Source organism: Nelumbo nucifera, chromosome 1 (genome assembly GCF_055504915.1).
Source record: "Nelumbo nucifera cultivar China Antique chromosome 1, China Antique-T2T, whole genome shotgun sequence".
NCBI lineage: Eukaryota > Viridiplantae > Streptophyta > Magnoliopsida > Proteales > Nelumbonaceae > Nelumbo > Nelumbo nucifera.
In genome coordinates, this window is record NC_142649.1 from 8452667 (window position 1) to 8477598 (window position 24932).

General features: G+C 38.9%; 1 protein-coding gene across 3 annotated transcripts in view; it reads right to left on the bottom strand.

Annotated features, from left to right (window-relative positions):
• The window catches only part of LOC104586811 (uncharacterized), a 71328-nt gene that overhangs the window by 24109 nt on the left and 22287 nt on the right, over positions 1-24932 (bottom strand). For all 3 annotated transcript variants that reach the window (XR_016081231.1, XM_010244171.3, XM_010244167.3), the window contains 4 exons: positions 19008-19154; positions 18747-18835; positions 18526-18618; positions 5311-5437 (listed from right to left, as the gene is read on the bottom strand). Coding sequence is in view for 2 of the 3 variants with exons in the window: in XM_010244171.3 (XP_010242473.1) it covers positions 5311-5437; positions 18526-18618; positions 18747-18835; positions 19008-19154 (456 nt within the window). In the remaining variant the exon portion in view is untranslated. The remainder of the gene's footprint in view (positions 1-5310; positions 5438-18525; positions 18619-18746; positions 18836-19007; positions 19155-24932) is intronic.

A 24932-nucleotide genomic window follows, 5' to 3' on the forward strand; every position in this document is an offset into this window, starting at 1 on the left:
TGGAAAGACAATTGTTGGTTGTAAATGGGTGTTCACTCTGAAGTACAACTCAGATGGATCCTTGGAGAGATATAAGGCTCACCTAGTAGCTAAAGGCTTTACTCAGATGTATGGAGTGGACTACTCTGAGACCTTTTCTCCAGTGGCAAAACTAAATACAGTTCGAGTACTCTTATCTGTTGCAGCTAACCTTGATTGGCCACTGAATCAACTGGATGTGAAGAATGCCTTTTTGAATGGAGACTTGGAAGAAGAAGTATATATGGAGCCTCCACCTAGTTTCACTAAGAAGTTTGGAACTAAGGTAATGCAAACTAAAAAAGTCTCTATATGGACTTAAACAGTCTCCCAGAGCCTGGTTTGAAAGATTCACAAGGTTCGTTAAAAGTCAAGGATATAGTCAAGGACAATCTGATCATACTCTTTTCACAAAAAGATCCACCGAAGACAAGGTATCGGTTCTGATTGTCTATGTTGATGACATAATCTTGACTGGAGATGATATTGAAGAGATGAGCAGACTAAAGCAGAGCTTAGCCAAGGAATTCGAGATTAAAGACTTAGGCCAGCTAAGGTACTTTCTTGGAATGGAAGTGGCTAGATCAAAGAAGGGCATTGTGGTTTCGCAACGAAAATATATTTTAGACCTCTTGAAAGAAACTGGAATGAGTTGATGCAAACCTTCAGACACTCCGATAGAAGTTAAGGCTAAACTCGGAGAAGTTAAAGATGGGGTTCCAGTAGATGCAGGTAGATACCAAAGGCTGGTAGGAAGATTGATTTACTTGTCACATACACGTCCTGACATTGCCTTCGCTGTGAGCATGGTGAGTCAATTTATGCACTCCCCGTACGAAGAACATCTTGAAGTTGTGTATCGAATTCTTAAGTATCTAAAAGGCACACCGAGAAAATGACTCTTCTTCAAGAAAAATGAGAAGACAGGGGTTGAAGTGTATACAGATGCGGATTGGGCAGGCTCAATCACTAATAGAAGGTCAACTTCGGGGTACTGCACATTTCTTTGGGGCAATTTAGTTACTTGGAGAAGCAAGAAGCAAAGTGTAGTTGCTAGAAGCAGTGCTGAGGCTGAATTCAGATCAATGGCTCAAGGAGTGTGTGAGGTTCTTTGGCTAAAGAGGGTGCTAGCAGATCTTAAGAGACCAGTGAGTTTTCCTATGAAACTGTATTGTGATAACAAGGCAGCTATCAGCATTGCTCATAATCCGGTTCTACATGACAGGACTAAACATGTTGAGATTGATAGGCACTTTATAAAGGAGAAACTTGAAGAAGGAATAATTTGCACTCCGTTTGTACCAACCACTCAGCAAGTTGCAGATGTTTTGACTAAGGGCTTGTTGAGACAACCATTTGAACTTCAAGTTAGCAAGTTGGGCATGATAGATATCTTTGCACCAACTTGAGGGGGAGTGTTGACAAGATATGATTTGCGGCAAATTAAGAAAGATATGATTTGCTGCAAATTTAGAAAGATTTGATTTGATTCATTACAAATTTGATTGATTACAGATTTGAATGAATTTAGGAAAGATTAGATTTGAATAAAATTAGGAAAGTCCCCTAATTGAGATAGATTCTAGGAGTAATTGAGAGAGATCCTAGGAGTTTGTCTCTCCTATCTTTTCTTATTTAAGTTGTATGCTCAACATGTTTTATCAACACATTATCAATACAGAAGTATTTCTTTTCACTCCCTCTTCATTTCTTCTTCTCTTCCTCTTTATTTTTCCACAAATCTCAGCATCAGGAAAGAGGACTCCAAAGAGAGATTTTAACCCCAAGACTCGAGAAAGCATGCAGTTAATAAGGTATGTAGCTGTTAAAACTACATAACCTCAAAACTTCACATGAACATGGGTAGCAAAAAGATTACTCCTTGCAACTTCCACGATGTGTCTATTTTTCCTCTCCGCTACTCCATTTTGTTGTGGAGTGTGGGCACAAGAACTCTGATGAATAACCGCAAACATATCAGATAGGAGGTAAGGTCCTTCTCAAAATATTCCTTAGCATTGTCTAACCAGAATATTTTGATGCGAGTATTAAACTGAGTGAGTATGTGTTCATGGAACTGTTGCACAAGTTTAGGCACTTCAGCCCGAGAGCGCATAAGGTAAATCCAAGAATATCATGAAAAATCATCAATAAACAAGATGAAATATTTATACCCACCCATACATGGTAAATGGTAAGGCCCCCACACATCAGAGTGAGCAATATTAAAAGGAAAAGTTGATCTTTATTACTTGAAGGATAAGTGCTCTTACAATGCTTTGAGAACTCACAAGACTCACAATGAAGACTCGATAGAATAATTCCTTTAAAAAACTCTGGAAACAAGTGACTCAATGTCGAAAATGACAAATGACCCAAACGACTATGACATAACATAATACGACTAGTGGGCTCAGAAACAAATGCAATTCTCTTAGGTTGTACTTGGCTCTACTCAGGCATGTCTAATAGATAGATACCATTCGCCTCATGACCACTCCCAATCAACTTTTGAGATTCCATGTCCTAAAACCCACAATATGAAGGAAAAAAGGTGACACTGCAATTCAGGGATTGTCAAATTACTAACTAAAAGAAAATTAGTATTAAGTTTAGGTACATGAAGAACATATGATAAGGTCAGGGCATTAGAGGTCTTAATGTTTCCCTTTCCTGGAATAGGGGCTAGGGAGCCATTAGCAAGGGATATCTTATCCTGACCAGAAAGAAGTTGGTAAGAGGTGAATAACTGTGAAACACTAGTCATATGGTCAGAAGCACCAGAATCAATTATTCAAGGGGTTTTATGAGTACCTGAGATAGAAGCATGATGTACAGTGGCACGAATACCTGAGTGAGCATATGCAGAGGAAGGAACAGTCTCTGAAGGAGCTGTAGCAATGGACTCCAAGTGACTGATGATTCGTCCATACTTCTCATATTCAGCCCTGGCGGCTGCAAGCTGTTCTCCCACTAACTTCTCTCCACCCTATCCTTGTTCACCTTGTGAAGAGGTGGCTACATTTGCATTTCCACCTTTTCTAGTTTCAACCCTTTTTTCACCATTTTCTTTCTTGAATCTAGTAGGAACAAGCTCTGGATGCAGCTTTCAACATGTGTCTTTAGTGTGTTTAGGCTTCTTGTAGTATTTACAAATAACATCTTTCTTCCCAATGCTAACCTTCGGCTTCATCCCAACATTAGCATAGTGATCAACCTACGGCTCAACAGACTGAACCTATCTTCTACTCTCCTCACTGCTCACCGTAGCATATGCCTAAGACAAAGTCACCTAATCCTTTTCTAAAACATTTTGCCTCACAATATCATACTCCTAGTTGAGTCCGGTGAGGAACTCAAAGACCCAATTTCTCTCCACCAACCTCTTGTATGTTTTTGCATCCTTTGTGCAACCCCAAACAACAGTCTCCATCAAATCAATCTCTTGCCAAAGAGATTTTAGCATAGAGAAATAAACTGCCAAGGGCTTCTCCCCCTCTCTAAGATTATTCACATCATTCTTCAATTTGTAGGCCCAAGCAACATTAAGCTTTTGGGAATAGGTCTCTGTGACACTATCCCGCACTTCTTTTGCAGTTTCCATCCATAGGTAATGTTGAGTAATGTGTGGTTGCATAGAATTCACTAACCAACCCACTATTCTGTAGTTTTCCTACATCCACCTTTCATAGGTAGGATCATCCTCCTCTAGTTTCTTCTTTCTCCCGGTAATATAACCCCATTTTCCTCTACTACACAGATGTATCTTAATAGATTGAGGCCAAGCTAAATAATTGGTTCCATCTAGCTTCACAATGGTCACAGCCCCAAAAAGATTCTCTGCTGACCCCCCATATCCAAACCTAGAATTTGCGAAATATTTGGTCTCTCCTCCAGTTTTCTCCATTGAGTAAATTGGATGCAAATGAAAATCAAATTAGGGCTTTACTAAGTTGGATTTACTGTTCTAAGCAAAGAACAACCTTTCAACCCCCAAAATTAGGGTTTCACAGGGTCCTACGGAATGGGGAGAAAGAGAGAAACTTCAATCGCCCCTTCCAGAGGTTCCAAAATTTAATCCACCCAAAACTGCCCCTAATAGAAATCAAAAGGCTTATCTCTGATCCCCAAGTGCCTAGTTCAAATTGTCTCTACAACCTATAACAAGGTTTCTCCAGTTATCCAGGGTTTTCAGGAAAAATCTCCAAGAACCTGCCTTGGGCTTCAACTAAGGATGAAAAACCTCCACAAAACTCTCCAAAAACCTTCCTAACCGGGATGCATATGTAGCTGATTGATCAACCAATCAGTTCTCCATACACAGTATGTATGGGCAAAGAAAGGAGAAAAAAGTCGAAAGTGAACCCGCTCTGATACCAAGTTGAAAATTACACTTACAATAATTCAGATAATGCAAGAAAAGAAGAAAAGAGAGAAAGAGAATGAAGAAAAAAGAAGTTTCAGCAATAGGCTGTGGAAGAAGAAAAGAAGGGAAGAGAGAAAAGAAGAATTTGAACCTCTCTTCTAGCCCCCTTTCATCACTTTTATTAATAATTCTAAGTCTGAGTACAATTACTTGGATGCCCTTAATGGGGCGGCCAGCACTAAAGAAACAATTAAAGAAAATAAAAGAAGGCCCATAACTAAGAAACATAACTTTTAAATACTACCTAAAGAAATAAAGAACACTAAGGCCCATTCGGCCCATTCTCACTACAAAAGGGTTTGAGGTAGTGCCCAAATCTGAAATTGTGGTCCATATATAAAGGGGTTTGTTTTGTGATTTTTGTCATAATTCATTCTATTTTAGGATTAGGTATCAGATATTAGTTGCATTATTGTTTCTTCATTGGAAATTTTGCTATTTGAGATATTATTTGTAAGAAATAAGATTTCATGTATTTAAAAAAATTTTTATTTTAGTTTATTTTGAAAGTTAATAGAGCATTACTAGTGTACAAATAACAGAATTTAGAATTTGTTAAGCCCTTCCATAGGTGTGAAACACATAAGAATCTACAAAACATAAGAGCTCCAAATTCCAGCTATGGGGCCTTTCTCCCCAAAACCAAGCCACTTTCCAGCCAACATATCCAGGAACCCTTGAAGGATTATCAATGCTACACAAGAAGGCCAACTATCACTATACCTATATTTAAAATATTTCAGATGATAGACATAATAATATCATTGAAATCATTCCCACAACGTAAATTATATGGAATGATTGCAATTTGAAATTCGTTAATGAGAAAAAGGATAAGTAAATAAAGTTTAAGCTCAAAGAAAAACCTGTTGGTGCATTTCTTCAGTGGACAGCATTCCAAGTAAGCCTCGATCCCTACAAGCCTGACGAAGTTCAGCTTCTGAAAGGGACTCAATACCCTCTGCTCGAATCATTCTATCATCATTCTTGATCCTAATAACACAAAAATAAATCCCCTTATAATGAATAATATACAACCAACATGCAACTCGATTACATAGATGTTCAGATATGATAAAGTCAAAAAAATCTAAAGCAGTCATAACGTGATTCTATGAACTTTTGCCAAGGAGATTCTACATTGTTTGGTTGTCCACATGCATTTAAAGAAAGAGCCACCAAAAGAAAAGTAATTGAGAGAGAGAGAGAGGATCAACACATTAATAGGGTTTAGAAAATTATATTGAAGTAATGAACAACAGAAATGTAAATGGATGTCTAAATCTTTGGTTTTCCTGTTAGCTTCATGCTTCATGAATTCATAGGAATAATCAAAATTTGGGGAGAAAAAAAGGAAAAAGATGGAGACTTAGAGAAATTCCATTCTCTATGACATACATATCAAAATTTTAATAGGTCCCAAGGTGAGGACCTTCTGTTTAAAAGTATACCACTTGGAAATTAACACTTATGAGACACTTCAAAGAAAAACACCAGGTTGGTGTTTATCTCCTCACATCCACATCCTTTTTTAGTTTTTGATCAGTAACAATCAAGGATTTTATTAATACCTATAAAACAGAAATTCTAAAGAGGAAATTCTTGTAAACTAATAACCACTATCTATCCCAATTAATCCTTATATCAGGCTCCCCTCAAAACTTCACCCTGAAATAATTTTGCTCCATTTACCCCTTGTCTTGCTAAGGCATCAGCTATGCTGTTAGCACATCTAGGAACCCATGAAAGTTGAAATTGTAGATCCCACATACAATAATCTGAAATAAAATAGAAAATAGAAGGGAAGAAGAAGATTGAAGAAGATGGAAGAGAAAGAAACAATGGAGGAAGAATATTGAAGAAAGGGAAGAAGGAAGAGAGTAGTTGGATGCACTCTCCTGTCCCCAAAGTTATCTTTTATTCTTTAATTGTAATATGAGCACAATTACATGAATACTATAGTAGGGCGGCCAGCACTAAAAACAGTTATAAAAAAGATGGAAACAGACCCATAACTAAGGCCCACTACTCATAAACATAAAACATAAACATAACTAAATAAAAGAAAGAAACTAAGGCCCATTCAGCCCATTATCTATATACTCCTCCTCAAGCTCAGCATAGATACCAATCATGCCCAGTTTGCTTACATAGTGTTGTAACTTTCCCTTAGGGACATCCTTGGTTATAACATCTGCTAATTGTTGCTTTGAGACAATGAAAACAAACTTCTCCGGAAGCCACCCTTTCTCTTATGAAATGCTGGTCTACTTCAATATGCTTTGTTCTATCATGTTAAACTGAATTGTGAGCTATGTTAATTGCAGCCTGGTTATCACAGTACAACATTTAGGGTTTATTATATGCAATACCATCTCCTCTAGAAGTGACCTGAGACATAACAACCTTGAAACTCCATGTCCCATTGCCCTGTACTCTACCTCATCTAAAGATCTGACTACTGCTACTAGCCCAATCGACATCTATATAAGCCTCTAGCTTTCATATGTCCATGCCTAAAGAAGAGAATACCCTTTCTCAAACCCTAATGGTTGCTCCATGTAAACTTCTTCTAAAAGATCACCATATAGAAGTACATTTTTAATGTCATGCTGAAACAATACACAATCATGCATAGTTGCTATTGACATCGAAATACGAATTGAACTAATCTTAGCAATAGGAGAGAAGGTTTTCATATAGTATACTCCATACATTTAAGAATAACCCTTAGCAACCAAGCAGGCTTTTAATCGCCCCACCCTACCACCTGGTAAGTATTTAACAATATACACCCATTTACAACCTACAACATGCTTACCTAGAGGAAGAATGATGAACTCCCACGTATAATTGTGTTTAAGAGCAGAGAGTTTCTCTTCCATAACTTGACACCACCCTAGTTAGGTAAGAGCTTCTTGGATATACTTAGGTACCTTATAAATATAGAGAACAAGAGAGAAACATACCGGTGATGTCAAGTAGAAATGTGAGAAACAAAAACAAAATTGGATATGGGATGTAAAGTACAACTACGTTTACCTTTCTGCAATGCAATGGGAAGGTCGAGCTTAGAAAAAGGCAACATTGGGGTAGGAACAAGTATGGGATCCACAAACGAAGTAGAAGCCGGAGGGGCCGGTGTCTATCGATGAGTATACACTTGTCGGATCAGTGATCATTCAGTACGAATCTACACTAGAGGTAAGACTCAGTCACAATAGGAACAACCAAATGGGATCGTCAACTGGAATTGGAAGAGGGACCACTAGAGAAGAGTATTATTGAAATGAAGTAAGAAAGTATTCTCTTCCATTATCTGAACGAAAAACTTTTATTTGAACACCAAATTGCATTCATATTTCAGCATGAAATTTTTGGAAAATAGAGAATAATTTACTTCTTTCTTTCATTAAATAAATCCAAGTCATCCTTGAACAATCATCAACAAAAAATGACAAAATACTTGTAATTATTATAGGCCTCAATTCTACTCGGACAAACATCTAAATGGACTAAAGCAAAAGGACTCAACATACAAATATTAACACTAGGACTAAAGGAAACCCGATGGTGTTTCCCATACTGGCACGACTCACACTACAAAGACGAAAGACAACTTAATGAAGGGACAAGTAGCTTGAGAGCCTTGAGAGATAGACGACCAAGCCTGCAATGCCGCTGGAGAGGAGTCAAAGGGGTTTGAAGTGGTACTATAGAGACACCACCATCAAGATACTTGAAGTTACTGCTGTTAGCAGAACTTCTGTGTACAAAACAAAACAGAAAGCAAAGAAGAAAAGAGAGAAGAAGAGAAGAAAAGAAGAGGAGGAAGGAAAGGAGAAAGGAGAACAAAGGAAGAGCAAGAGAGTGATGGGCAAAAATCACTTATTGCCGCCCAAGGTAGTATTATTTATATGTTCAACATAACATTAGGTAAAAGGACAAAAATGCCCTGCTACCTACAATAGTACAAGTAAGCAAGCATAAAGGGCAAAAATGACCTGCTACCTACAATAAGAAATAAAAACTGAACTTATGGGACTACATAAACAAGGAACATCATGTCTGGTCCATTGTATCACTACACTCCCCCTCAAGTTGGGAATATCTATTCATCATTCCCAACTTGTACAAGTCTGGTTCCAATTTGACTTTGGTGACTGCTTTGGTGAAGAGATCAGCAAACTGCATATCAAAGGCGACATAGGGAAAACAAACATCTTGAGAAGCAACTTTCTCACGGATGAAATGATGGTCAACCTCAATATGTTTAGTTTTGTCATGCTGGATGGGATTATGAGCAATATTGATAGCAGCTTCGTTATTACAATACAACCTCAACGGTTTCTCATACTCAATCCCTAGTTCCTCGAGAAGAGATCTCAGCCATAACACTTCAGCCACACCATGGGCCATGGACCTGTATTCTGCCTCAGCACTTGAACGGGCAACAACATTTTGCTTCTTACTACGCCATGACACAAAGTTACCTCCAACAAAAGCACAATATCCTGAAGTCAATCTTCTATCATCAACACATTCAGTCTAATCAGCATCAGTATACACCTTGATTTTCATATGACCATTATTTTTAAAGAGTATTCCCCAACCTGGACATTTCTTTAAGTAAGCAATGATTCTTTCCACAACCAATAGATGAGTGGTTCTAGGAAAATGCATGTATTGGCTGACAACACTAACAGCATAAGAAATAGCGTAGACCACCAAGGTCTTTCACTTCAAATTTTGCATGAAGGAATTGTTTGAAATAATCAATTTCATCAGGATCACAACCAGTCACAACAATGTCCTCAACATACACTACAAGAAGGTGAGAGAAGCACCATTTGTCTTAATGAAAAGAGTATGATTAGAGTGGGCCTGTACATAGCCAAACCTTTCAAGAGCCAATCTAAATCTGTCAAACCAGGCTCTTGGAGATTGCTTTAAACCATAATAAAGCCTTTTTCAATTTGCAAACTTTCTTTCCTATAGCAGCATCATAAAAACCAGGAGGTAGTTCCATATACACCTCTTCCTGCAAGTCTCCATTAAGGAAAGCATTCTTGACATCAAGTTGGAACAGAGGCCATGAGAAATTTGCTGCAAGGGATAATAGAACTCTAATGGTATTCATCTTGGCAACAGGTGCAAAGGTTTCTAGGTTTCTAGGTAGTCAATGCCATAAGTCTAAGTATACCCCTTTGCCACCAATCGAGCTTTATACCTTCCAACTGAGCCATCTGCATTATACTTCACAGTGAACACCCATCTGCACCCAACTGGTTTTTTTTTTTCCTTCTGGCTTGTCAATTAGCTCCCAAGGTCTTATTTTTAATGAGAGCACCCATCTCTTCTTCCATTGCATTCTTCCACTCAAGTACTGCAAGAGCTTACTGTAGAAACCTAGGAATAGGTATAGCAGAGATAGATGCCAAGAAGGACCTATAGGATGGTGAAAGATGATCATAGGTGATAAACTGATATATGCAATGAGCAGTAGATGAAGTGCACGACGCTTTCCCTTACAGACTGCAATGGGAAGATCAATATCATCTGGAGGGGGTAGAGGATCAAAAGATGAGGGTAATGTATCAACAGGCAAGGAGGAAGAAGTACCTGAATCTGGAATTGCAGAGGAGAGAGGAACTAGCCGGGACTGATTATGAGCACCAAAATCAACTTGCCTCCACCTCTTGTGGTAAACTCTCAACTCCTTACACTTCTAACAAGCACCCTCATTACAACACTCTCCTTTAAGAATAGGGATAGGTAGAGGAACTCCAAGACAATGACAATCCTTCTCATTATTCTCCCCCTAAGAAGAAACACCTGGGTAATAGGGGACATCCTCAAAAAAGGTAACATCCATGGATACAAATCAAGAACCAAAACTAGGATTATAGCAGCAATATCCCTTTTGATTCTGTGCATAGCCAAGGAATATACATTTAGTAGCTTTAGGATCAAACTTAGAACGATGGGGTCCTAGAATTTGAACAAAACAAGTGCACCCAAAAACTTTAAGAGGGATGGTGTACAAATCTTTCTCAGGATACAATAATGAAAAAGGAGTTTTCATATCCAGAATACGGAAAGGGATTCGGTTGATGAGGTACACGGCTGTATTAATAACATCCCCCAAAAACGAAAGGGAATATGAGAATTCAACATAATACTTCTTGCAACTTTCAGGATATGCTTATTTTTTCTCTCAGCTACCCCATTTTGCTGAGGCGTATAAGGACATGTACTCTGACGAACAACCCCATACTCAAGAAGATATGAATTCAAATGTTTAGTGAAATATTCTTTGGCATTATCAAATCTGAAAATTTTGATTCTGATTTCAAATTGAGTGAGAACCATTTGATGGAAGACACGGGTTAAGGTAGGAATCTCATCTCGAAAACACATAAGATAAACCCATGAGAAACGGGAGTAATCATCAACAAACATAAGAAATACTTGTACCCCCCCCCCCCATAGCAAGAATATGATATGGCCCCCATACATCAATATGCACAATTTCAAAAGGAGTATTGCTTCTTTTATTACTCAAAAAATAGGAAGATCTACAATGTTTTACAAGTTCACAACTCTTACACTTCAAAAAAGACATCCAAACTGACTTAAACAAAGTAGGAAACAAGTTTTTCAAAGACCCAAAAGACAAATGACCTAAACGATTATGCCAAAGCATAATGTGACTCATAGACTAAGAAACAAAAGACTTCGCAACTCCTTTATCACTTCTAGGGGGTGCTCAAACAGGTAGATTCCATTCATCTAATGGCCAGTCCTAATCACCTTCCTTGTCACCAGATCCTGGAAAATACAATGGTCAAGAAAGAATGTTATTGAGCAATTTTGGCTTTTTGTAAGGCTACTAACTGAAAATAGATTAGTGCTAAGCTTAGGTACATACAAAGTTGAGGATAAAGTAATGGCATCAGAGATTCTGATGTTTCCCTTGTCAGAAATGGGAACAAGGGAGTCATCAGCTATGGACACTTTATCCCTGCCTGAAGACAAGTTGTAAGAAGTAAATAATGAAGACGAACTTGTCATATGATCTGATGCACCAGAGTATATAATCCAAGTAGGGTTAGTGTTACCTAGAATAGAGGCATGAAAAGTAGTGGCTCATGTACCTAAGTGGGCAAATGCTGATGTGGAGGAAGGAGGTGCAGTAGTAGTAGAGATAGACTGAGATGATTCTACAAGCCTAGCTTCATTCAACAACTGAGTCAATGCTGCCCTGAATGCAGCTATGGCCTCCAAAGAAGTGGATCGAGACCCCTGAAGGGAAGAACCATTTGATGTAATAGCAACATTTGCATTTCCTTTTGTTAGTGTCGAGTATGTAGGGGTATTTCTGTCTTCATACTTATGTTGAGGTTGCTGATGTAATATTATGTTAGAACTAGTGTCCCTCACTTAAGTAGGGGCACATGTGTCTTTTCAATTATGTTAGTAATATAAAACATATCTGGCTGAATGGGAGAGGTAATTTTTCTCTCATTCGAACCAGACTTTTCTGCTCTCCTTTTCTCCTCCTTTCTCTCTCTCTTTCTTTCTTCTTTCTTCTTCTCTCTTCTTGGTTGTTATCAGACTAACGAAACTCAAGGGTAGGCCGAATCATAATATGGTATCAAAGCACAACTAAGCAACTCGGATCTGCCCAGATTTCTGTTTTCTGCGCACCCAGTTTAGGGTTTTCTCTTGGTTTCTTTGCCATCGGTTGGAAATAAGGGAAAGGGCTGAAAAGGAGTGGTTGCCCTCTTCCCTTGGAGGTCTCTATGCCTCCAGTTGTGCTATTCGTGGTTGGTTGTTGTGGCTTCTAAGAAGCCCTCCCCTAATCGATGAAGAGAAGAAGGTTGATTCGTGCGGTGCAGTGAGTGTCTTGTGTGGTCTGATTTTTGTGTGGTTTGATTTTCGAGTGATGAGGTAAGAGATTTCTATGCGTTTTTTTTTTTTTTGTTATGAATCAAACAAGAAGTATGTTTCAGATCGTATGGTGGGATTTTAGACTGTAGTGTGCTAGGGTTTATGCTGTTTTCAGTGTGATTTGAAGGGGGAGTGGTCCTCATATAGTGTGGTGAGATTTCAGATAGTTATGGGGTAGGGTTTGTGGTGTAAAGAGTGCAATCTTCAGCAATAACAAGTGCTGAAACCAGTGTGATCAGTGTGTGGTGTAGTCTAGTGTGCAGTGTGCCGAATTCAGCAATAACAGAATTCAGCAATGGGAGATAGTAGTGATAGCAAATCTAATGTGATGATACCTACTGACTACCTGAATGTTCAAATAACTTCCATTAAACTGAATGGAGAGAATTATGTACCTTGGGCTAAATCTGTAAAAATTTTTCTAAAGGCAAAGAAGAAGGTGAAACACAAAAGGGAGGAAAAACCCTCCATTGATTCTCATGAGTATGATGACTGGGAACAAGAGGATGCACAGATTATCACGTGGTTATGGAACAATATGGAACCCAAGATTAGTGTAAATTTCATGTTTCTTGACACTACCAAAGATGTGTGGGACCATGCTAAGAAGTTGTATTCTGGTCAAGACAATACAACTAGAGTATATCAACTGTATCAGGAATACTTTAATCTGCAACAGGGCAATCAAAGTCTTGAGGAGTACTATGCTAGTATGAGAAACATTCGTAATGAGTTGAATGTTTATCACCCCCTCACTTTTGATGTCAAAATTCAGCAACAGCAGAGAAAACTGCTTGATGTGACTCGATTTTTGGTGGGGCTGAAATCTGAGTAGGAACCAATGCGGGCTCAGATACTAGGAGGGTCAGCTCTCCCTTCCTTAGAAGAGGTGTTTGCTCGACTTTGGAGGATTTCCATTGGATCTACAAAGAACTCTAATGTTTCTGATAGATCAGCCTTTGCAGTATCGAGGGGTCGTGGTGTTAGAGGTGGAGCTCAAGGAGCTCAGTCTAGCCGTAGTAGTAGCAATGGTCTGGTATATGGCCGGAGTGGTGGTGGTGGACCTACATATAACCGTGGTGGTGGTCGTACTGGAGGTAGAGATTCAAGGGGAGCCCATGGAAGAGGACGTGGTTCGGGTCCGAGGAAGTGTACTCATTGTGGTATGGATGGACATACCATTAATTATTGCTATGACTTGCATGGTCCACCCTCAACTTGGGCCAATCATGCCATGACTAGTGACAACAATTTCAGATAGGAGAGTGAATTGTTTACCATCTTCCAAAAATTTTATGCTAAGAATCGCAACCAATTTGGTGTTAACATTAAAATTTTTCGTTCCGATAATGGCCGCGAATATTTCTCTTCATCATTCCAAGAATACTTGGACCAACATGGCATTATACATCAGACCTCATGTACCTACACCCGACAACAAAATGGGGTGACTGAGAGAAAGAATCATCATCTTTTGGAAACAACTCGATCCCTCATGCATCACATGAATGTTCCCAAACCCTTTTGGAGTGATGCGGTGCTTACTTCTTGCTTCTTGATTAATTGGATGCCCACATCTATCCTTGGTGGTCATTCCCCATTCACTACCTTGTTTCCCATCTTGTCTCCATTTCCTCTTTCTCCTCAGGTTTTTGGGTGTGTCTGCTTCGTCCATAACCTGAGCCCTAGGAAGGACAAGTTAGATGTACGATCCATTAAGTGCATCTTCCTTGGCTATTCTCGGACCAAGAAAGGGTATAAGTGTTATCATCCTAGTTCTCAACGTTCCTTTGTGTGTGCTAATGTTACCTTCTTTGAGTCTACTCCGTTTTTCTTGGGGTCCGGTGATGTTTCTTCCTCCTCATCACCTCTTCCTCTTCCTCTTCCAGTTGCAGATTCTATTCCTCTTGTTCCAGCTGTGACCAAGTCCTTGCCTCCAGTGCCACCACCTGTTGAACGGCCACCTATCCGTCAAGTGTATACACATCGCCCACATGTACCGGCTGCTCCTCCTCCAGCTCCATCAACATCAACAGATCCGGCAGTTGTCCCCACACCAGCCACAAACCCAGTATCTGATCTTGATCTTCCCATTGCCTTGCAGAAAGGTAAACGCACTTGTACCCTTCATCCTATTTCTAATTATGTTTCACTCACTCACATTTTCGCTTCCCATCACTAGTTTATCTCTTTGTTATCCTCTGTTGTTGTCCCTAAGGATGTCCAGGAAGCCCTTGCCTCTCCAGGATGGTGTCGTGCAATGGAAGAAGAACTCTCAGCTCTAATTCATAATCATACTTGGGACCTCACCACTCTTCTTCCTGGGAAGCAGGCTGTTGGTTCTAAGTGGGGAGATCTACCACAGGTTATTGCACTTTTCTTAGGGGTAATCTGGTGACATGGAAAAGTAAAAAGCAAACAATCGTGGCGAGAAGCAGTGCAGAGGCAGAATATAGAGCTATGGCACATACTACTTGTGAATTAGTGTGGCTAAGGAACCTTCTACAAGAGATAGGATACAATGTTAACACTCCAATGAAACTCTACTATGACAATCAGGTTGTAGTTCATATTTCTTCTAATCTGGTGTTTCATGAAAGAACCAAGCACATAGAGGTTGACTACCACTTTGTGAGAGAGAAGGTGCTGAGTGGAGTGACAGACACTGCATATGTTAACACAGGGAACCAGTGGGCAGACTTATTTACTAAAAGGGTTGAGTCGGGGAAGAGTGGACTACATATGTAACAAGCTAGGATTATATGATATATACTCACCAGCTTGAGGGGGAGTGTTAGTGTCGAGTATGTAGGGGTATTTTTGTCTTTATACTTATGTTGAGGTTGTTGATGTGTAATATTATGTGAGAACTAGTGTCCCTCACTTAAGTAGGGGCACATGTGTCTTTTCCATTAATATAAAACATATCTGGCCGAATGGGAGAGGTAATTTTTCTCTCATTCAAACCATACATTTCTTCTCTCCTTTTCTCTTCCTTTCTCTCTCTCTTTCTTTCTTCTTTCTTCTTCTCTCTTCTTGGCTGTTATCAAACTAATAGAACTCAAGGGCAGGCCGAATCATAATACCTTTCTTATTCCTGAGTCTTTCCGGTACAAGATTCGGGCGAAGCTTCCAACAGGTGTCTTTTGTATGCCTAGGTTTCTTGCAATACTCACAAAACACACCCTTCATTCCTTCATTCTCATCTCTTTCTCCCTCTCACCACTATACTTGTGTCTTGCAGCTGCTAATGCCACTTCCATCTGAGAATTTTGAAGCATAACCTTCCTCGTACTCTCTTCACTATGTACTAGAGAGTAGGCTTGAGACAAGGTAACATTTTCCCTAGTGAGAAATTGTTGTCTAACAATGTCAACATCAGAATTCAGACCCGCAAGAAATTCAAAAACTCTATTTCTTTCAACCAACTTGTTAAAGGTTGTTGCATCTTTATTACTCTCCCACTCCATTGTTTCAAGATGATCTATCTCATGCCATAGGGATTTCATAGTGGAGTAATAAACCGATACGGGTTTCTCCCCCTGCTTCAAATTGTTAACTTCAATTTTCAACTCAAAAGCCCTAGTCACATCAAGTGGTTGGGAATAAGTCTCTTTCATATTGTCCCAAATATCCTTGGCAGTCTTTTCCCAATGATAATTTCTGCTAATATGGGGCTGCATCGAATTGCACAACCATGTCATCACAAGATAATTTTCTTGAACCCATTTGGCATAGGAAGAGTAATCCTTGGCTGGTTCCTTAGTGTCTCCAATCACATAGCCTAACTTTCCCCTTCCTCCAATTGCCATCATGGCAAATTGAGCCCACTTCAAATAGTAAGAACCATCAAACCTGATTGTGGTACTTGAAAAGGGTTGTTATCAGTCATACTAACAGCCCTTTCAGCACCCTCTCCAGCAGGTTTTTCACCCCCAAAGAACTCCATGCTGAAACCAACACAAAGAAGAAAATAACCACACTCGGCTCCCCTTTTGAAACAAAAGTAGATAGAACAAAGGAGAAGCAACTATTCGGTCCAGAAAAAAATTCAGAAAAATGGGCACATTGCTCAGAAATATCAGAAACCCTAATCAGTCCAGTAAACTCCAAAAAGCAGATGCACCTCTCAGAGGTTTCAGAAAAGAACAACCTTCAGTAATAGTCTTTTGGAGGGTTAAGGAGAAAAACTACCCAGAAATTTCTGGGCGGCACCTTCAATCTGAGATTTAAACCCTAAACATCACCTCAAAAACTTTTCTCTGATTCTTCCTAACTGCTGGGCAAACTCCAAGAACAGAAACATCCTAGGCAAGGCTTTGAACTCCAAGAATCAGGCCACGAACAGAACTAGAACTCCGGCCCTATTAAACTCTCATGTAGCCGGTTAGGAAGAGCCTACATGAGATTTACGAGCAGACCTAAACCTGCTCCAACACCAACTTGAAGTTACTGCTGTTAGCAGAACTTCTGGGTACAAAACAAGACAGAAATCAAAGAAGAAAAAGAGAGAAGAGAAGAAGAGAAGAGGAAGGAAAGGAGAAAAGAGAGCAAAGGAAGAGCAAGAGAGTGATGGGCAAAAATCATTTACCGCCGCCCAAGGCAGTATTATTTATATGTTCAACATAACATTAGGTAAAAGGACAAAAATGCCCTGCTACCTACAATAAGAAATAAAAACTAAACTTATGGGACCACATAAACAAGGAACATCATGTCTGGTCCACTGTATCTCTACAAAGATAATATAATGCACCAGCTTCATGCCCTCCACCAATCTTCTCCTCCGTCTTAAGATCCCAAAAAACACAAGATGAAGGGTAAAAAGTGATAGAATAATTAAGGGACTTGCCGACTTGGTTAATTTGCCAGCAGACATAAGATTGAATGGAAATTTTGATATATATAAAATAGATTTTAAAAAAAGAGAAGCAATATCAACATTACCAACACCACAAATAGGAGAGGTAGAACAATTGGCTAAGGTAACACTTTGTGATATGGAGGATTAAGAAAGGGAAGAAAACACACCTGAAGTCCTAGTCATGTGATCAGAGGCTCTAGAATTGATAATCCAATGGGAAGGTTTGGATGCCAGACAAGCCATACCTGAATGAGCACTTGTAGTAGTATCTGTTGTAAGGGTGTTTGATCAATCTACTGGTTATTAGCCACTTCACCACCAACAATAACAGCATGATTAGCCCATGTGGAAGGTGGTCCATGTAGATCATAACAGAAGTTAACTGTATGTCCCTTCATTCCACAATAAGAACACTTCCTAGGAGTGCTACCTCATCCTCTACCATGGCCTCCCCCTGAATCACAACCTCCACTACTTCAACTACCACGATCAAACATGGTGGTACCACGACTTCCTTGAACTCCATGACCTCCACCTCTATTCCCACAGCACCCTCTTGCTACAACAAACATTGATCTGTCAGAAGTAGTAGTACTCTTTGTAGGTCCTAGAGAAATCCTACAGGGTCGAGCAAACACTTACTCAAGAGTAGGAAGGGAAGATCCACCCAATATTTGTGCTCTGACTGGTTCAAACTCTGACTTTAACCCCACCAAGAACCTAGTTACATCAAGTTGTTCCCTCATTTATTGCTGAATTTTGACATCTAAAGTTAAGGGATGATAGACATTGAGTTCATTCCTAAGATTTCTCATACTGGATTAGTACTGTTCAAGGGTCTGATTTCCCTACTACAAACTAAAAAACTCCTAGTAGAGCTAATATACTCATGTAGTGTTGTCTTGTCCAGAGTAAAGTTTCTTAGCAAGATCTCATATTTCCTTGGTTGTATCTAAGAACATAAAGTTTACATTTATCTTGGGTTCCATATTATTCCATAGCCATGTCATAATTTGAGCATCCTCTTTCTCCTAATCACTAAACCTTGGAGATTTATATCTTTTTCTCCTCCTTCATTTGTTAGCTTGTACTGCATCACAAATCCAATATCTTTTTCTCCAAAACCAAAACAGAAAAAAAAAAGTATAACTACATATGGAGATTTATATTTGTAAAAGCACTAAAATTATAATAAGATGATAAAATTAAAAGAAATCAGAGAATAAATGAATTAATATACTTAGAATGTACATATAGATCATACCAACGAAGTCTCTTACGTAGCATGTAACGTAGGTATGCATCTGTTCCATAAGGGTTGATTCCCATATATTTGCACATGTTTACCAGTCGGGACCTAAAAGCAACAGTGTTACCTTGAATGCAAATAGTGATGTTAAATCAATGCGAATGGCTAGATGAGCAAAGATGCATCAAAATGGTAATTTCTTTTATAAAAATAGAGGTAATAATATCAATTCCAACCTGCTGACATTATCCAATGTAAGCTCATCATTAAACAATTTAGCAAATCCCAAAATCTCCTCATTAGAAACACGACCTCCAGTCCTAACCTATTTGAAGGTACAAGTACATATTCAATAAAAAAATTAACAATGTATATTAAATAGAAATATCAATCTAAAGGAAGAAAAGGAACTACCAGCTTCAAAAAAATAAAAAAAAAAAAGAAAAAAGAAAGGAAAAAAATAGAAACTACTTAAAAAATACAGCAACAAAAAGTACCTTGTTTAAAAATTCATCAAGATCTTCAGCTGTTTTCTTAATTTCTCCACTTCGTGAGTTCTGGACTTCCTTGGCCATTTCTTTAACTGTGTCTTGAAGAAACTTTGCATACTGTATTCTCACAATAAGCCTCCTTTTCAATGCTTCCTAGAAGTCAAATATCTGAAGTAAGAGAATCAAAGAAACTGCAAGGGGGAATCATCACCTAAGCATATAAACACAATGATACTGAATACCCAAAACAAATAAATGAATGAACACAAAGATGCTAGAGGTGCCAATAGTATAGGATCTAATTTTTGCAACCCACTGTTGACCAAGCCAGTCAGATTGTTCAATACTAATCAGATAAAAAAAATGTTTGTTTGACCACCCAAACTTAGAAATCTTTGTTGAGTTATTGGGCCGATGTTAAGTTATTAGGCCCAGCTTTGTTTTATTTTTATTTACTTTATTTAGTTAGGAAGTTATTGGGCCTTAGGCCCATCAGTTTATGTTAGTTTAAGTTATGTCTTTTCAACTACTTACTAGTAGCCGACCTACTAAGGGTATTCTTGTATTTGTACATTCTTTTTTTTATAAAGTATATAAATCAAAGGAAGGGGGCAGCAGAACCAATTCTTTTTGGCTACCTCTCATTCTCTTCTACTTCTCTTCTCTTTCTTTCTTTCTAGCAGAAACCTTTCAGTATCTTCTTCTTTTCTTCACAAAGTTTACATTAAAAACAACTATCAGTTTATGTTAGTTTAAGTTTTGTCTTTTCAGCTACTTACTAGTAGCCAACCTACTAAGGGTATTCTTGTATTTGTGCAATCCTTCTTTTTTATAAATTATATAAATCAAAGGAAGGGGGCGGCCAGAACTAATTCTTTTTTGCTACCTCTCATTCTCTTCTACTTCTCTTTCTTTCTTTCTAGCTGAAACCTTTCAGCATCTTCTTTTCTTCACAAAGTTTACATTAAAAACAACTCAGCTTTTCTACTATCTTTAAAAAAACATTGAAAAATTAGTAAATAGAGAGAAAACTGAGAAATTAGAGAGAAAAAGAGATCCAGCCAATAGCATAAGGGGAGAGAAAAAAAATAGAGAGATCTAGTTAGTTAACAGCATGGGAGCAATGGTATTTTGTTGGCATGCCAACAACATAGAGAAAGGAGGAGGGACATACTTATGAATTGGACAAAAAAAAGAAAAAAACTGATAGCAACATAGGACAGCAATGGTGGTAGGTCCCACCACTTCTTCTCTGGTCTCTCTTTCTTTGTACGAACTAAATAACCAAAGGTATAAAATATTTAAAATAAACTTAATAATCCTATCCAGGGACCAAAATAGATTAATGGTCTGACCCATTCTAGATAGTCAAACCAATGAACTGTCACCAAAACAGAAAACCAGTTCAACCAGACAACCTGTAGATCTTAGTTAAAGAAAAAAGAAAAGAAAACTGTTTGAATCCAGATATACTGAATTACCAATACCTGAGTAGGCTGGCCAGGTCCATGCCATAGGAGACTCGAGCCCAACCCACCAAATAAAAATTCCCATATAAGGTAAATGGTATTGATGAACACTTGTAAAATAAAAAATAAAAGAAATATGAAACCTGAATTCTTAGTAGCCAATTAGTCATGTAAAAGGAGAAAAAATATGCAAAGTTTAGTGATAATATCATTTACCCAGGTTCAAAGTGTCACTGCAGTTTGAAACAGATAAACTGAACAGATTTGTGGTGTCTAACTGAATAGACCACACCAAGAGAAAGATATTTATATTAATGAAGAGTAAAAGGACAAATATGTCCCTAGTATACAAGATGTATAATAGACAGTGAAAGAATAAAGAAATATGTACAACAACAAATAAACTTACAAAATTAACCCTCATTGTCCCTGTCTCTACACTCCCCCTAAAGTTGATGTAGAATAACATCGGTTTGCTCATAAGAAAGGAATACCTTGCTCTAGTCATAGCTTTGGTGAGGATGTCCACCAGTTGAAGATTGGAAGATACATGAGGAAGTGAGATGCGGCGAAAAGTGTGAAGATCCCTAATAAAGTGACAATCCACTTCAATATGCTTCGTTCTTTCATGGAAAACGAAATTGGAAGCAATCTTGATTGCACTAAGGTTGTCAGCAAATAGGGGCACTGGAGATGACTGATCAAGATGGAGATCGTGTAGGAGAGATTGAAGCCAAATGATTTCACTGCATGCTGAGCACATGGCTCAATATTCTGCCTCTGTGGATGATTTAGAAACTATCTATTGCTTCTTACATTTCCAGGAGATGAGAGACTCCCCCATAAAGATTCACCATCCTGTAGTGGACCGTCTAGTATTTAGACAACCAGCCCAGTTGGCATCAGCATAGACTGACAACTGAAGAAGTGAGGAGGAAGGAAAGAATACGCCATAAGAAGCAGTCTTCCTAGCATAACGAATGATATGGTGTACAGCTGTCATATGAGATTGGTGAGGAGCCAAAACAAACTGGCTGATCATTTGGAAAGCATAAGAGATATCTAGGTGAGTCATTGTGAGGTAAACAAAACTCCCCACAAGTTGACGGTAGAAAGTGGCATCCTCTAAGAGTGGACCGTCATCCTTACTCAACTTCAAATTGAGTTCCAACGGTGTATAAACTGTCTTGGTGTCAATAAGATGAGCAAGCTTGACCAAGTCAATGGCATATTTCTGTTGATTAAGAAAGTAGCCACTAGAATTGTGGTGCACTTCCAATTCTAGAAAGTATGTAGCTGGTCCAAGATCATTCATTTTGAAGGATTAACTAAGGATTGACTAAGGTGCACTTCCAATTCTCATCCCAGTGAAGAGAATATCAACATGAAGTAGCAACAGTGTGATACCTTGAGGGCCCTATGAGGTGAAAAGAGAGTAGTCTGAGGAGCTTTGAGTGAATCCAGCATCAGTAATAATAGATCTAAATCTATCAAACTAGGCACAGAAAGCCTGTTTGAGAGCATAAAGGGACTTGAGTTGCCAAACAAGATGTGGATCATCACAGTAGCTTGGAGGGGGTTTCATACAAACTGTCTCCTTCAAATATCCATGTAGGAAAGCATTTTTGACATCCATCTTATGGATAACCCAACCTTTCATAGCTGAAATAGAAAGGAGAAGACAAATTGTGGTCATCTTGGCAACTATAGCAAATGTTCTTCATGTTCAATTCCATACTCTTGCTTGTACACCTATGCAACCAATCTAGCCTTATATTTGTCCAAGCTACTATCAAACTTCAATTTAACTGAATACACCCACTGACTTCCAATAACTAAAGCATCAGGCGGAGAGACTAACTCCCAAGTATCATTCTCTAAGAGAGGATCAATCTCAAAGTCCATGACACCTCTCCAATGTGTGTGAGCAATGGCTTGCTGGTAGGATCTAGGAATATCTATGACAGACAACACAGTAGAGAAAGAACTATTGTTTGAAGGAAAACCACAACGATTAGGAGGTTTGGAAACTCTAGTAGAACGGTGTAAGGTAAGAACATCAGTAAATGGAGAAGTTGTTGTAACAAAAGGAGATGGCATACTTACAAGAGCTGGAGTGGATGAAGAACCATGCTTTGGAAGAGGCAGAGAGGTTAGGAGCGTAGGAACTGGAACAGCTACTTACTTTCGGAAATAAGTTTGGCACAACAACTGAAGAAGAGATGGTGCTTCTAAAGGACATGCAGGCTTAACGTATTGCAAAATGGACACTAAAGGAGAAGGAAATTTGATAATATGCTGAAATAGAGATTTTTAAGAAAAATTACATTTTAAGAAATTCTAGTCCAACGGAATTTAGGATCATTGTAGATAAATCCCTCATGATCAAAACTATATCCCAAAAATGCACATAACACAGACTGAGCAAATAGCTTAGTACGCTCATGAGGAGGGAGGTGTACAAAGCAAATACTTCTGAACACACGAAGCATAGAAAGATCAAGAGGTGTTTTAAAAAGGGATTGATGTGGGGATAGGTTACCAAGAACAAAGGATAAAAGAAGGTTGATAAGATGTACAGAAATGCTGGTCGCCTCCATCCAAAACGTGGGGGAGCATGGGAATCCAAAAGGAGGGTTCTCACAACACTCAACATGTGGCCATTCTTGCTTTCAGCAACTCCGTTTTGTTGAGGAGTTCCAGGACAGGATCTCTAGGTCTATATTCCATGATGCTGCAAATAGGTAAGAAACTCCCCATCCATGTACTCTCCCCTTGAATCCAAACATAAGGTACGAATGTAGCATTGAACTATGTGATAACCTTAGCATGAAAGAGTTTAAACACAAAAAAGGCATCTGCCTTTTCATAGAGAAAATATATCCAAGTATATTGAGTATGATCATCAATGAAGGTAATGAAATATCTAAATCCCATTTTGGATATCACAGGAGATGACCAAACCGCATTCTCAATCAATCTCACTTCTCCTTCTTCCACCACTCTTTCCACCTTACCCTCTTTAATCCCCTTCACAACTTCCTCCTCTTCCTCCCTCAAACCAATCCCCATTTCCTCACAATCTTCCCCTATGGCCTTACAAAACAGCTTGCTAGAGTTACAGTCGCCTTCTTGAACAAAAACGGCTTCAGACCCCTTATCTTCCTCTACTTCTAAGGATACCACCAAGTCATCCACCATAGATCGCAACAAACCAAGGCACAACCAATATCAGAGTCAATTCGCGACAAACCAACATACAATCTTTGTTCGAACCAGTCTTCTTCCCATTCTAAACATACTTGAAAATCTCCCAAACCCATCTTTCTTTCTTCCCTTTTTGCTTGTTGCTCAATTTTCTTCTCCTCAACTTCCTTTGCTTTTGGCATTTGAAGCCACATAAGTATCTTTTGTTAGCCTTTAAGCATGTAGCAGACTCCAAATCTCTCTCTTCTCTTCTCTCCTCTCTTCCTCTTCTCTTCTCCTCTGTTCGGCTGTTAATATGGTATCAGAGCGGTTCTGCTAGGCCTGTGAGCAGATCGAACAAGCTTCAACCTGCTGTCTTCTTCAACTGAGATAAAAAAAGTGCAGACCTACGACTGGTATAGATTTTTTTGTGTTTTTTTCCTTTTCCTTGGTCGTGTACCAAGAAGAAACTATATGACTCCAGACTGCTGAATGTTTTCTGAGAAGCTGTGAGGTTCGAACCTCTTTTTTTATGGATCGTGCAATCCCATGTCTGAGAATTCAGATCTGTAGGTCGTGGATGACCTTATCTTTTAACTCTTGTGGTGTAACCATACTGGTTTATGACCCCTCCTAGCAGTCGATGTGTTTGGGGTGTCTAGAAGTTGGAGTGTGACTGATAGGTCAGATCAGCTCTAAGATCACCCTAAAATCTTGCCTTTTTTGGACAATCTAGGCTGGTTTGTGGTCAGATTGTGTCCAAATTGCAGTGTGTGCATGTGGGTTTCATCCTTGGTGTTTCTAGGACTATTTGTTTGGTGATAGGAGGGATCATAAGGTGTGTGTAAGGTCTGAAAGATGTTTGAATCATGTCCTCTGAGAATTCTTCAACTTCAGGAATTTCAGGAGGTCAAAATGGAATGAGTGGGGGGATGGATATGAGTTTCCCCATGGCTGCAATCCCCTTTGATGGACTAAACTATCTTGAATGGTCTATGGGAATTAAACTTTATATTACTGCTAGAGGAAAAATTGGGTATACTAATGGTAAATCAAGGAACCAAAGATTGGTAGTGCTGAACATGACAGATGGGACCAAGAAAATAGCATGGTGATGTCATGGCTCTTGGTTTCCATGCTGCCACAAGTAAGGAAGACCTTTATGTGGGTCAAAACAGGTTGTGAAATATGGGAACAAGCAAAATCTACCTATTCAAAACAGAGGCACTATGCAAAGATATATCAATTACAAGCAGAATCCTCCACATGCAAGCAA